At 44.3% G+C, this 12720-nt stretch overlaps 1 protein-coding gene across 1 annotated transcript in view; it reads left to right on the top strand.

Annotated features, from left to right (window-relative positions):
• akap6 (A kinase (PRKA) anchor protein 6) overlaps positions 1 to 12720 on the top strand; it is a gene marked incomplete in the record, with an annotated part of 131189 nt that overhangs the window by 86159 nt on the left and 32310 nt on the right. The window contains 2 exon segments of the mRNA XM_037977638.1: positions 3745 to 3891; positions 8460 to 8717. Coding sequence (XP_037833566.1) covers positions 3745 to 3891; positions 8460 to 8717 — 405 coding nt within the window.

Here is a 12720-nt window from a genome sequence, read left to right as displayed (position 1 = left end):
ATCCTCACAGAACCTCACAGATCCTCACAGAACCTCACAGATCCTCACAGATCCTTACAGAACCTCACAGATTCTCACAGATCCTCACAGAACCTCACGGATCCTCACAGAACCTCACAGATCCTCACAGAACCTCACAGATCCTCACAGAACCTCACGGGTCAAACTGTGAAGGTCATTCACTCTGACGGCCATCTTGGATTAAATCGACTCCAACATTTAATCAGACAAACATTGTTATTAAAATCCGTCCAGCGGGTCATGAGATATTTTACTGACAGACGATGTAAAAGCTGACGGGCAGAAAAAGAGCTCACTTATGGAGGAAACAGAAAGTTTAACTAAGAAAAGGAAACGGAGGAACAACAAAAACAAAGAACTCGGATGAATCTGAGGCAAGCAAAGAAAAAAAGAACCAATGTTGAAAATGCATTAGATGTTTTTCATGTATGACTGCCTTTTTGCTGACATTTCAGCTCCGTGCTCATTAATATGGAGACCAAATTAAAGTTATGATTGCTTGTTGATTTTCTCCCCCTCTCTTCCCTGCTCACATCCTCCCCCCTCCTTCTTTACTCCCCCTGTTTTTATTCTCTCATCTGCTTTCTGAAGCATTTATCCCACAAGTTTTTCCAGAAACTGGAGCAGATCTGCATCTTTCTCAGAGTTTTACTGGGAAACTCTGCTTTTTATTTGCCTTCAGATGATTTGGTCACTTCTTGGTTTCTCTTTGGAAGAAGAGATGTGTAAATAACAGTAAACTAGTTAACTTGGTGAGGTTTGACCTGCAGGGCTGTAACTGATGCTCAGGCTCCTCTCACTCTGAACCTGGAGGGTCTCTGCTCGTCTTCAGGAGGTGGGCTCTTCGTCACTGACCCTCACCGTGCAGCAGAATTACAGAGGAGTCATTTCAAGACCCTCTCCTCAGAACTGGAACCACCGATCCAGGCTGTCCATGAAGTAACGCACCCCTCACCTCACTCAGCCATCCTCCTTTCACCTTCAGACTCCCACCGGCTGGAGGAGGATGGATGTGGCTGAGCTTCACCTTCATCCTCTCATCCACAGGAAGCTGAAACCATCTAATTTAACCGCTGTGGTTCCTCTGCGTCTTACACAAGCAGCATCCCTTTCTCCGTGCACGCTCGGAGAAGCTGTGGCTGGCTGGTGAGGACCGTTCTGGTAACTTTGGTCGTATCGTGAAAGTTGGAGACGTACCGGTGAAGTTTCAGGAAATCCAGTTTTAACCCTTGACCTGCAGTTATTCTTAAGACCAAGAGAGATTTCCTAAAAACCTGATTGTTTTTCATCAGACACGTTCTGTTCCCGCCTCGGCAGCAGCCCTGAAGTTCATGATTGACTCTACAGGAATGCTCTGTAGAAGTGAAGCACGTTTGGACCAGCTTTGATGATGGTTCTTGGACCTGAACGCTCGGGGTTTTGTTCAGACCTCAGGGGACAGGACTGTGAGCTTCATGAAGAACTCTGTGAGACGTTCTGGAGACTCCTTCATGACCACCGTTCTCCAGCTTCTCACAGCCTTAAAGATGAACCTTTTTCAGCTCCTCGTGTCTCAGAAATCTCTTATTTTGAAGACGCTGAGTGCTTTTAGTGGTTCCAGCGTGTTATCTCAGGTTTAGGTAAAGGTTTCTGACGTTCTGCATCTTCTCCACTTCTCCTCCTCTTCCTTCTATTTATTTTGTGTCTCTATCTTTGTGTCTCTCAGTCCTCAGGCCCGTGCTTCTCAGTCCATCCTTGCATGGAGATTGACTGGAGGCATGAATTCATCACAACTAGCCATCCATGCATCCCCCCTCCTCCCCGTTTCTGCAGGATCCCTCTCTCAGCACTTATCTCAAACTTCGGATCTCATGCATTTTAATCGGCACGTCTATCTTCCGCTCCCCCCCCTCCCTCTTTTCTTTGACTTTGGATCAGTGGCATCCTTCACACAAACAACAACAACAAAACACCCCTCCTCCTCCTCCTCAACAGCTTCATGTTTTCCTTTAAATCAATATTTGCCATCAGCAAATAAATTGTATAATTTCCCGACTGTTAGAAGAGTGACGCTGACATATTTACCTGTTTTTTCTGCTTTCTGTTGATCCTTGTTTTCATGGTGTGGCTATTAGCTAAGTGAAGGGGATGGATGGCCATGAAGTGCCGAGCAAAAGCATCTCTATCAGAACCGTTGACGTTGAAAAATGGCCGCCGCCTCTTTGATGACAGCACAGCAAAAACACACACACACACAGACGGAGTCAGAGAAGAGACATTTAAATATTCAAATAGCGACAGGCGTTAATGATAAATGACAAGGGAAAAGTAGAATCAAGTAGCTATCGGTGCAGAAAATGAAAAGAGGAGAAAAGAGAGGCGGGAAGTTGGATCTTCTGCAGGAGAGTTATGAGACGGGATGGAGGGAGACCGAAGGAAAAAGAGCAGATTAAACAAAAACAACAGGAGGAAAGATCATTCTAAACCATGAATTACAGCAGTCTGAGACAAAAACAAGAGCTAAATAAACCTAAATATCTAGGATTATTTGAATGCATATCACCCGCTGCCTTTTCTGCCAAAGTTTGAAATTAAACATCATCCTGAAAAATGTGTTTTTTTCAGCTATGAACACACCAAGTTTTAGCTTAAAATCTGTAAAATGAGCTGAACTTTAAAGATTTTTGTGTTTGTCATTAATTTGACATTTATATCCACTGAAAGGAGTTAAATGAAACTGAATGTTTGATGCTGTCACGATGCTGCGGCGGGTTTAGATGTGAAACATCTCCACCTGTGTTTCATGTCTGGAAACTCTCAGTTTGTGGAGCAACAAAAGAAGCAAATGCACGAGTTAACTCTTTCCTACGCTTCAATAAAAAGTGAATTTCCGTTCTGCTGCACGCCTCACTGACACAAGACCAACCAAAACACCGAGCGACACTTTGTGGTAGAAAATAGATCATTTTAATAAAGAGCAGATTTCCATAAAACACCCAGCAGTCTGTGGTTGTTTTTATTATTCCTGCACGGCTCCTGAGCTGCAGAGGTTTTAGCTTTAATGTGGTCAAAGAAGGCGAAGAACTGAGCAGAACCTGAGTCTCACTGAAACGAGAGCGTCTGAAGCCTCCAGAAGGCTTTAACTGCACTTATAATTTATTACATTTACTAAAAGAACAAACTAAAAATAAAAACTTACTCTGTTCTGTTTTGGCTCGAGGTTTGTTTTATATTTTTCTAAATCCTGAAGATGAGATTTAACCATAAACTGTCACTAATTCTCCCACATTTATCTTTGTGTCCGAAAGAGCGATTTAGAGCGATGTTCTGCCTGTTCCTGATCGAGACGCAGGTTTGATGTTTATTTATTTGTTTATTTTTCTAAAGAAAGGAAAGTTGAGGACTTGAGTTAAAACATTTAAAATGTGGAACTAAAAACATCCCTGCAGCGTTGGAGGAAACTGGATTGGGCTGGTGTTTACCTGTCCAGGTGTGAGCTGGTGTTTACCTGTCCAGGTGTGGGCTGGTGTTTACCTGTCCAGGTGTGTGACGTGTCTCTCCTGTCCCACACCTGGACAGGTCTGAGCTGGTGTTTACCTGTCCAGGTGTGGGCTGGTGTTTACCTGTCCAGGTGTGGGCTGGTGTTTACCTGTCCAGGTGTGGGCTGGTGTTTACCTGTCCAGGTGTGGGCTGGTGTTTACCTGTCCAGGTGTGTGACGTGTCTCTCCTATCCTCCGTCTGCAGAGCAGCCGCTCCGAGCTGATGATGATGGACGGCAGGAGGTCCGGTCTGCTGGGCCGAGCTGCATCTCTGAAGAGGAGCGGCGCCGAACTTCCCACCAACTTCCACGTCAAAATGCACAACCTGACACACACGTGGCGACAACTGGAGGTAACACACACACACACCTTTACTCAGAGAGGTGGCCCCAACAAACACTAACGATACTGAGACATAATCAGCAGAAACTGATGTTAATAATTCTTTGTAGTGAACCTCAGGTCTCACTTTTATCCTCCTTACACATCTGCTGCGTTCTGCCAGCTCTGGTTGTTGTGGCGTTCCTGTGGCGTTCCTGTGGCGTTCCTGTGGCGTGTCTCGGTGTTCTCTTGTGTTCTTGGCACACGTTCTGTGTAAATACGGCGTAGTTTGATGTGTCACGTTGCTGCTGCGGACATCTTGTGTTGTTGGAGTGGACGTGAACAACGCCTGCACTGTTGGTGTTTTGGTACCGATGGCGTCCTGTTGTGGTGGGTTTCTGGAGCGTTGGTCACGTCTGCAGCACGGCGGACAGCTGCTCGCGTCTCGTTGGGAGGTTAAGATGCAAAGATGTGACTTCCTCCTGCCGACTGCTCGCCACATTAATGCGTGGAGTTTGTTCTGACAAACACGGAGGAACAATGGAGCAGCAAATACCATCTGTGTGTCGTCCCTGATCACACACACGGATGTATAATTGTCTCGCACACAAATTCCTTCAGAAGTTCCTGGAAGAGTGCACGTGTGTGCATTAACATATGTATGCAGCTGACGGAGGCTGATTTCATTTCAGAAATGAAACGGCAGCAACAGATGAGTCTGTCTTTGTATCGGCGTGTTTCCGCCGCAGTAACCAGGCTCTGATTAAACTTCTATTACTGACAGGAGCACATTGGACTCTTCCACACACATTTCATCACACACCAGCACTTTTAATTATGCTGTCTCTTATTTGGAGCGATTGGGAAGAAACGTTTGCAGCTTTTATTTCAGTTTGTTTATGGAGCTGAAGTCCTCGGCAGGAAGTTTACTTGAAGTGAACCGTTTTATTTAAATCCAGGTAAATGGAGTTTTTTACAGAGGGAGAGTGTGACGGTCCAGTCTGACAGGAAACACATCTGTTGGGAAGTCTTTCTGGTTCAGGTCTGAACAGAAGCAGAAACAAGACGAACGTGATGTACAGGTGGACACGTCTCAGAAAACATCCAGAAACAAGAGAAATGAGAGTTTCTCATGAGGCAAAAGGTTGGCCAGAAGCTCAAAGTGGCTAAAAGCAGCATCAGGAGATGAAATATATGCTGACGCAGATTTCAGAGTTTGGAAGGAAAGTCGAGGTTTGTTAGACGAGCAGAGCTGAAGGACGAGTTTCAGGTGAACTTTAACCCTTTGTGTCTGTTTGTTATATTCCCTAAACTTCTGCTTCTTACTCTCCTTCATCCTTCGTCCCGACTGCATCCTCTTCTCATCACTTTGATTCCTCCTCCTCCTCCTCCTCCTCCCTCTTCGTCACTTTTTCCTCTCATCGTCGCTGCTTTTCTCTTCTTTCTGCTTCATTTTATGAACCATGTCTCTTGTTTTTGTTCCCCCACCTCACACACACACACACAGACTCACACACACACACACACTGCGTCGCTGTAGCATATTAACAGGCCTATCAGTGCTTGCGTCGGCATCTGCTGCTTTGACACAAATTGGGAATTAACTGGAATTGATGTCCTGTGTCTCGCCTCTGAACTATTGTGGCCTGATGAAGAATTTATGATCTGTGTGTGTGCGTGTGTGTGTGTGTGTGAGACAAACACAACACAAACCATGAAGAAAATAAAGCAGTTGTAAATTAGCTTTCATCTTTTCTCTGGCGGGTTTTGGCAACATCTTGTCATTTTTCCATTCCAACTTCCCAAGGTCACACCGAATGAAGGGTGTGTGTGTGTGTGTGTGTGTGTGTGTGTGTGTCTGCTGAATACACACATGAAGCAGGAAAATAAAATCTTAATAGGGTTTGCATTTAGTTAAAACCAGTAAAAAAATGTGCAGCTTTGTTAAAAACATTTAAATAAAATTTGATTTTCAAATTTCATTTTTATATACAGCTTGTTGCGAAAATATTCACCCCCCTTGGTAATTTTTCTATTTTGTTTTCTTCCAACCTTGAATTCAGATTAATTATGAAATTGATTAAAATCAACAATTCAGTTAAAATCTGAATCCACATCATGAGGCAAATCAGAGCCACCTCTGAGCAGTCAGATGATCTCAGGACATGTCCACCTGTTCTCATAGACCCCAGAATCAGCACCTGTAAGCAGTAAGAGCTACCACCATGCAAGAGACATCATGAAGAACAAGGAACTCCACATACAGGCCAGAGAAAGTTGTGGAGAAGAACAGATCAGGGTTGGATTCTGAAAATAGGACCACTAGAAGCTGAGCTTCATGGAGGAGAAACATGTGGAAGAAGCTGCTGTGGTCAGATGAGACCAAACATGAATGACAACAGCATGTCTGAGGCAGACCAACCACCTCATCATACTGAGAACACCATCCTCACAGTGAAGCACGGTGGTGGCAGCACCATGCTGAGAACACCATCCTTACAGTGAAGCACGGTGGTGGCAGCATCATGCTGAGATCACCATCCTTACAGTGAAGCACGGTGGTGGCAGCATCATACTGAGAACACCATCCTCACAGTGAAGCACGGAGGTGGCAGCATCATGCTGAGAACACCATCCTTACAGTGAAGCACGGGGGTGGCAGCATCATACTGTGGGGATGACGTGACGACCTCTGGTTGTTGGACACAAGCAGCACCGTCCAGCCTGAAGGAGCTGGAGACGTTTGGACATGAAGAAGGGACAGAATGTCCAGGTTAGATGGACTGAGATCCTGGAGACGGACCTGGGAAGACCTGATGCTGGAGCTTCTGCTGAACGTGGCTCTGTGGGGGGGTCAGAACATATGCACGTGATTTTAAAGAACCTGAACAACATCTGGAGTATTTTTGGTTGAGTTACATGAAGAATCTGTTTAAACTCCAGGTTGTTGAGCAACAGGGAGGATGAGGAGGTTCTGGATGAAAGCCTGTTTGTGAATCCAGCCGTAATCGTTGTTTTAAGACATGAAAACCCGTCTGAGTGTTAAAGTATCTAAAGAGGAGAGACTCCGAGGAGCCTGAGATCTGTTTTACCTGCAGGGTAACCAGCTGTGATCAGCCACAGCTTACTGACAGGAGGCGGGGCTAAGACCACTTACTTACATGTAGAGTGGAGGGATGACGGACAGCCAATCCCCACCGCCGGCCTTCACCTGCCTCGGAAAATAATTATGTGTCAGTCAGCTCTGCCACTGGGAACATGATGAAACGAAAACCAAGACGTTTCCCCAACTGTAGTCCGACTTTCAGGCTTCGGTTTGTCAATACAGACTCCAGGAGTTTGTTCTTCACGTACAAGGTCATACATGTAGAACAGTGCAGGTAAATATGCTCCTGCCGAGGACGCACACACACACACACAGCGTTTTCCCTCAGAGGCTTTCTGAGTGACTGCGGGATCAACAGGAGTTGGAAAATGACTTTCTTTCTCTTTGTGCGTTTTATTTTCTTCTGTTGGTTCAATTTGAAACAGTGATTGCTCCTCACCGAGCCCTCTCTCGGTTCGTATTGTGTCTAAATGATGTTTTGTTTTGGGTGTGAATTTCACGGCTCTGTAGGAGGCGAAGCTGCAAGAATTAGCAGCTGATCCATCAACACCTGGAAAAGCACCAGTCCGAAGCTCTGCAGCCTTTTAACAGGAAAACAACAGAACTCACTGCAGAGGTGGCAAAAATTAGGATCTACATCTGTGAAGCCTTTAATATTTCTGTCTGCATCACACGGTTCTGTTAAAACTCAGAGTCACCGGATTGGTTTCTGGTTTGGAAACAGAAAACAGATAAAAACATCTGAACATGAACAGAATGAGCAGAAATATCGGACCTGGATAATATCTGGAATCATAAAATCAAAACATCACATTACTGTCCGCCACCAAAAGGTGTGTATGTTTGTCTGTGGTTTTAGCAAAATATCCCTTGAACTGGGTGATTTTATTAAAACTGAGAAAGAAATCAGTCTACGAATCCCATTCAAGATGGCCGCCACAGCTAAGCCAAGAGAAACGTGACTATAACTCAGCTTGGATGTTTTATTAAATTACTAAAAATAAAATAAAAAACTCTTTGTTTCGTTGGATGAACTTTAATAATTTCGGGTCATAAATAAATATATTTTTCCACACAAACAACAGGTTTTCTGTTTCAAGGCTGTTGATGAAATGAATCATTCTTTAGTTCCAGATTATCTTCGTTCTGTTACTTTAAAATAAAAAACAGGATCGTACTTGATGACAAAAGATCAGGCAGAATCTTTAACACCTCCTAAATATTTTTAATAATTAAATTTCCTCCCTTCTCCTGAGCATTCTGATGATTATTTTCTCTTTAAGTGCAACATTGGCAGAAATGACAGGAGTCAAAGTGTAATGATTCTGCTGTCCTTCAGCAGCTCAGCCATGAATATACAACATCTCTGTTATTGATCTGCACATTTCTAAATATACCTGATTAATGGCCATGTACGTATTGATGGATCTGCTACTTTACATGATGGACTATTGACACAACAAGTCCTCTCAATAATTCTCTGCTCCTTTCAGAAAATCCTCTCCGAGCGTTCGTCTCCGTGTTCCTCGGCGCAGACATCCTCGAGCGTGACCTCTCTGACGGTGGGCGGTCGTGGCGCTGCCGCTGAGGACCCGCGCTCAGCCCTATCCCCTCTAACCAACTCCCTCCTGGAGCAGCTGGAGGCTCGCATCAAGGAGCTGAAGGTGTGGCTGAGAGACACGGAGCTCCTCATCTTCAACTCCTGCCTCCGCCAGGAGAAGGACGCCTCCCAGCAGCTTCCGAGCTTCAAGGTAGGACCAGGAGTGTGTGCAGCGTTCAAACTGAATTAGTTTGTTTTCGTTACAATAAATGACGACATGAAACAAAACAGGTGACAAAGGTGGAGATTCTCAAACAGCAAGTCCTAAAAACATTCAAATCTGTAGCTGAAGACGTTTCTCTTCCCGTCCAGAGATGCTTTATCAAGTCCAAACTAAAGAGTGTCAAGTTCCAAGCTTTAAACTCACAGACAGATGAATCTCCCTCCCCTACCTCCTGAGGGTCATTAGGGTCTTTGTTAGCCTGGCTCACAGGGATATTTGGGTCACATGGGTGAAAGAGTGAATCAGATTTCAGGTTTAAAGCTCCACTGGAGGTTTTAATCTGAGGGAGGAGGAAGGAACCAGGCAGGAGGACGTCTCAGGTTTCAGCTGCGAGAACTTTTTCTGTTCCTCGGTTCTTCACGTTGGGGCAGTTTGGTTCTCCAAAGAGAACCGGCCTCAGATTAAAGTCTGATGTGTGGAATAAGCCTTAAACTGCTCAGGTCTTCATGAGATTCAGCCAGCAGGAGCTGTGTTAAAAGCTTAAGTTTCAAAATAAAAGTTGCAGTAACTATGTGGCAGATCACTTGGCTGTTAAAGGTGAGCGTTCATGGTAAGTTTTCCTCACTAAGTTCTGCTGCGACACATGTAAGAAAACTTTATCCAATCAAAGTATTTTCTGTGTATATGTATACGTGTATGTGTTGTTGCTAAGTATAGTCATGCATCATGTTAATGAGGCCAAATGAAAGCGGGGCGTTTGGAAGCGTTGGATGTATAGAAGGAAACAGCAGTTCGCCTTAAAATCCACGGGACGTTAACAGGATATTAATCAGCACACATCACACAGAGAACAGCTAGCTGCGCTGATTAGCCTAGCCCTGCCGTGTGACTGACACCCGCACACACACACACACAGCGGAATGGAGACTCATGCACACAAAGGTACATTAATTCATATACGTGCCCTCACATGCTGGGAAGTTAAAACACACTCTCAGACAAAAAATGCAAATCAGCGAAGAAACACAGACACAAAATTAATTATGTAAAAATACAGAAAGTTTAGGAACATAAATGAAAACATGTCTTTAGATGTTGCTCTGCAGGCAGGAACACGATGACAGAAGTTGTTTCAAAACAAGCTTCAGAATCTTAAAAAAATAACAATCTTAGCTTTAACTCGAAGCTCTCAGAGAGCTCAAACCTCCTCAAAGGCCAGAATGTCAAAGAATGGTGTGATCCGGACCAACGTCAACATTTAATCAGCTGGTTGTTTGTTTGTGAGAACCCCAAAGTCTCCTGGAAATATCATTCAAATCTGTTCATTATTACTTTTTATGTAATCTTTCTAACAGACGTGAAGAAACATGTCTAAAACGTGTTTCTGTCTGTTAGCAAAATATCTCAGGAAGCAGTGGAGAGCAGAGCTCTAACAGGTCTGGGTTGGTAGTAGCTGAGAGTCGTGTCCAACACATCCTCTGAGCTCTAACAGGTCTGGTGAAATATGATGACATCACTCGTAACGTCATTTTGTTGAAGCTTTTACCAAACTGGCCTCTCGTCCTTCTCTTCTCAGCCTAAAACCAATTTAATCTAAAACTTTGGCATGAAAGGCAGCGGGCGATTGTAGAGTTTATTTATTGTAGAGTATTGTATAATGTCTTATTACAGTTAAATTCCTAATGTTATGGTTCTCATAACAGAATTTTATCAGGTTTTTAATTCAACATTTGGCTGTAAACGTTTATGGGAGAAATTACTCGTTACGGAAGTCCAAATCTGGTTTGATGAACTTTAAACAAACATTTCTGTTTCTAAAAGCTGATGAAAATAATCAGTAAATAGAAATAGCATAAAAACTAAAAGTCTCATCAGTAAATCCTTTTTGTTCAGCATAATGACACTGTTTCTGTGTGACATTGTGAAAGGTTGCAACATCAGATTAAATTATCTGCAGTATCATAAAACACCGTGCACAGAGTGTACTTCCAAACATATTTGTACACACAGAAACACACAGCGCCTGCATTAATGATGAAACCGAATGAAACGAGACTTAATCTGAAGAAAGGCAGCCTCTTACTTTTGATCATTGTCACAACTCTCAATGGGAAGCCATTGATTTGTGGCAGAAAGAGGCTGTGAGCTGCTGGAGAAATGAAGATTGGAAATATTGATAGCAGTCGTTTGTACCGAGAGAGAGAGAGACAGAACCAGGCCCATTTCACCAGAACCCGGCTCCATTTTAGCAATCATTTGTCTGTTTTCTGGCGTTTGGCCTCGTGAACGGCTTCGATTTCAGAGCTGCACTTTATTACTGTATGAGAAAACAGCAGGGGGCTGACACACACACACACACACACACAGACTCACACACACACACTGACTCACACACACAAAGAGAAGAAGAAAGAGCAAAAATACACACATTCTCAAAAACAAATGGGGCACTTTCTCAATTAAAACAAGAACTAAATCACATTTTACTCAGAAAAATACTCAAACAAAATTCAAAGTAGTTTAGCAGAATTCTTAAAGAATCACACAAACTGCTCTCATATTCACTGAGGTGTTTGATTAAAGCTTGATTTGTTTTTTACAGGCTTGATTTGAACAATACTTTGCAGAAAGTTGGACCCCTTCACATGATGACCAGTCAGAGCATGGAGGGTCTCTGCAGGGTCTTAGTGAGACCTCAGAACGAAGGAGCTGCTCATCATGTGATAGTCCTGGAGGGTTTGCACAAACCTCAGGAGGGAGGGTGTGGCAGCGGATGGAGGTCCTGGGTGGAGATGGGTGCAGGCATGGGTTCATGACATCAAGCCTGCAGTTCCAGTGGTGATCAGGTGATGGAAGCCATCACAGATGGGATACAAGAGAAGCGTGCTGGGGGTCAGGTCCTGGTGGGGTCCAAGGTGGGGTCCGGGTGGTGTCTGGGTGGGGCACAGTCGTGGTTGTATCACTGCTGACATGTAGAGCGAAGTGAGGGTGCAGAAGGAGCGTAGCAGCACCATGACTGACACTGAAGGGGGCTTTCTTTGTGCCACGATCCAGCCCTGTTCTGATTGGTCGTGCAGGTCATGTGGGTCTGTGTTTTTCAGTATTTTAGCTTTAACTTGTTCTTATATTCTCTACCTTTGTGTGGACGACTCTTGATGCTGATTGGTTTTTGCAGTGAGGCAAAATTCTTCCTGAAATTCTGTTCACTTATCTGTGTCCCGGTCTGAACTTCTGTCTTTTCTCGTCTGTTTCCTGACTTCATCTGCTCTCATGTTTGTATTACTGATTGTCAGAATTTTCAAAAACTTTTCAGCTGTTTTCTGTTTCGCCTTCAGTCATTTTTAAAGAGAACACACAGCAAAGATAAAATAAAACATTATATAAATATTGATTAAAAACCTCCTGAAACCGTGACAACAGGATATCTTCTTACTTTCCTCCCTTTTTAAATACAGCCAGCGTTGGTTCTGTCTTTTTCCACCTGGTCTTTCCTCCCTGAAGCCCCCACCCCCCACCTGTCTGCAGGTGTTCTGGCTCCTAATTGAATTAGCTCTCTTGTAAGATACGGCGTCAGCCAGACGTTCCTCCGGCGGGCCCTGGGCCTCCGATGACTCTCCATTGTAGCCGAACGGCTCCGGGGGAGTCAGACACACCGAGAATTAATAGACTGAAGCCGACACAGATACACTCTGATATTCACCACGAGCACAAACACACACCTGCACAGACTCACACCTGCAGTACCACACACCTGCACAAACACACACTCTGACACACACCTGGCCTAACACACCTGCAGTACCACACATGCTCTGACTCACACCTGCACTAACACACACCTGCACAAACACACCTGCTCTCACACACACCTGCAGTACCACACACACTCTGACTCACACCTGCTCTCACACACACCTGCAGTACCACACACACTCTGACTCACACCTGCTCTCACACACACCTGCAGTAACACACACACTCTGACTCACAC

Source organism: Kryptolebias marmoratus, linkage group LG10 (genome assembly GCF_001649575.2).
Source record: "Kryptolebias marmoratus isolate JLee-2015 linkage group LG10, ASM164957v2, whole genome shotgun sequence".
Taxonomy (NCBI): Eukaryota; Metazoa; Chordata; class Actinopteri; order Cyprinodontiformes; family Rivulidae; genus Kryptolebias; species Kryptolebias marmoratus.
Note: the sequence above shows the minus strand (reverse complement) of the source record. Positions and strands in the feature narration are given on the sequence as shown.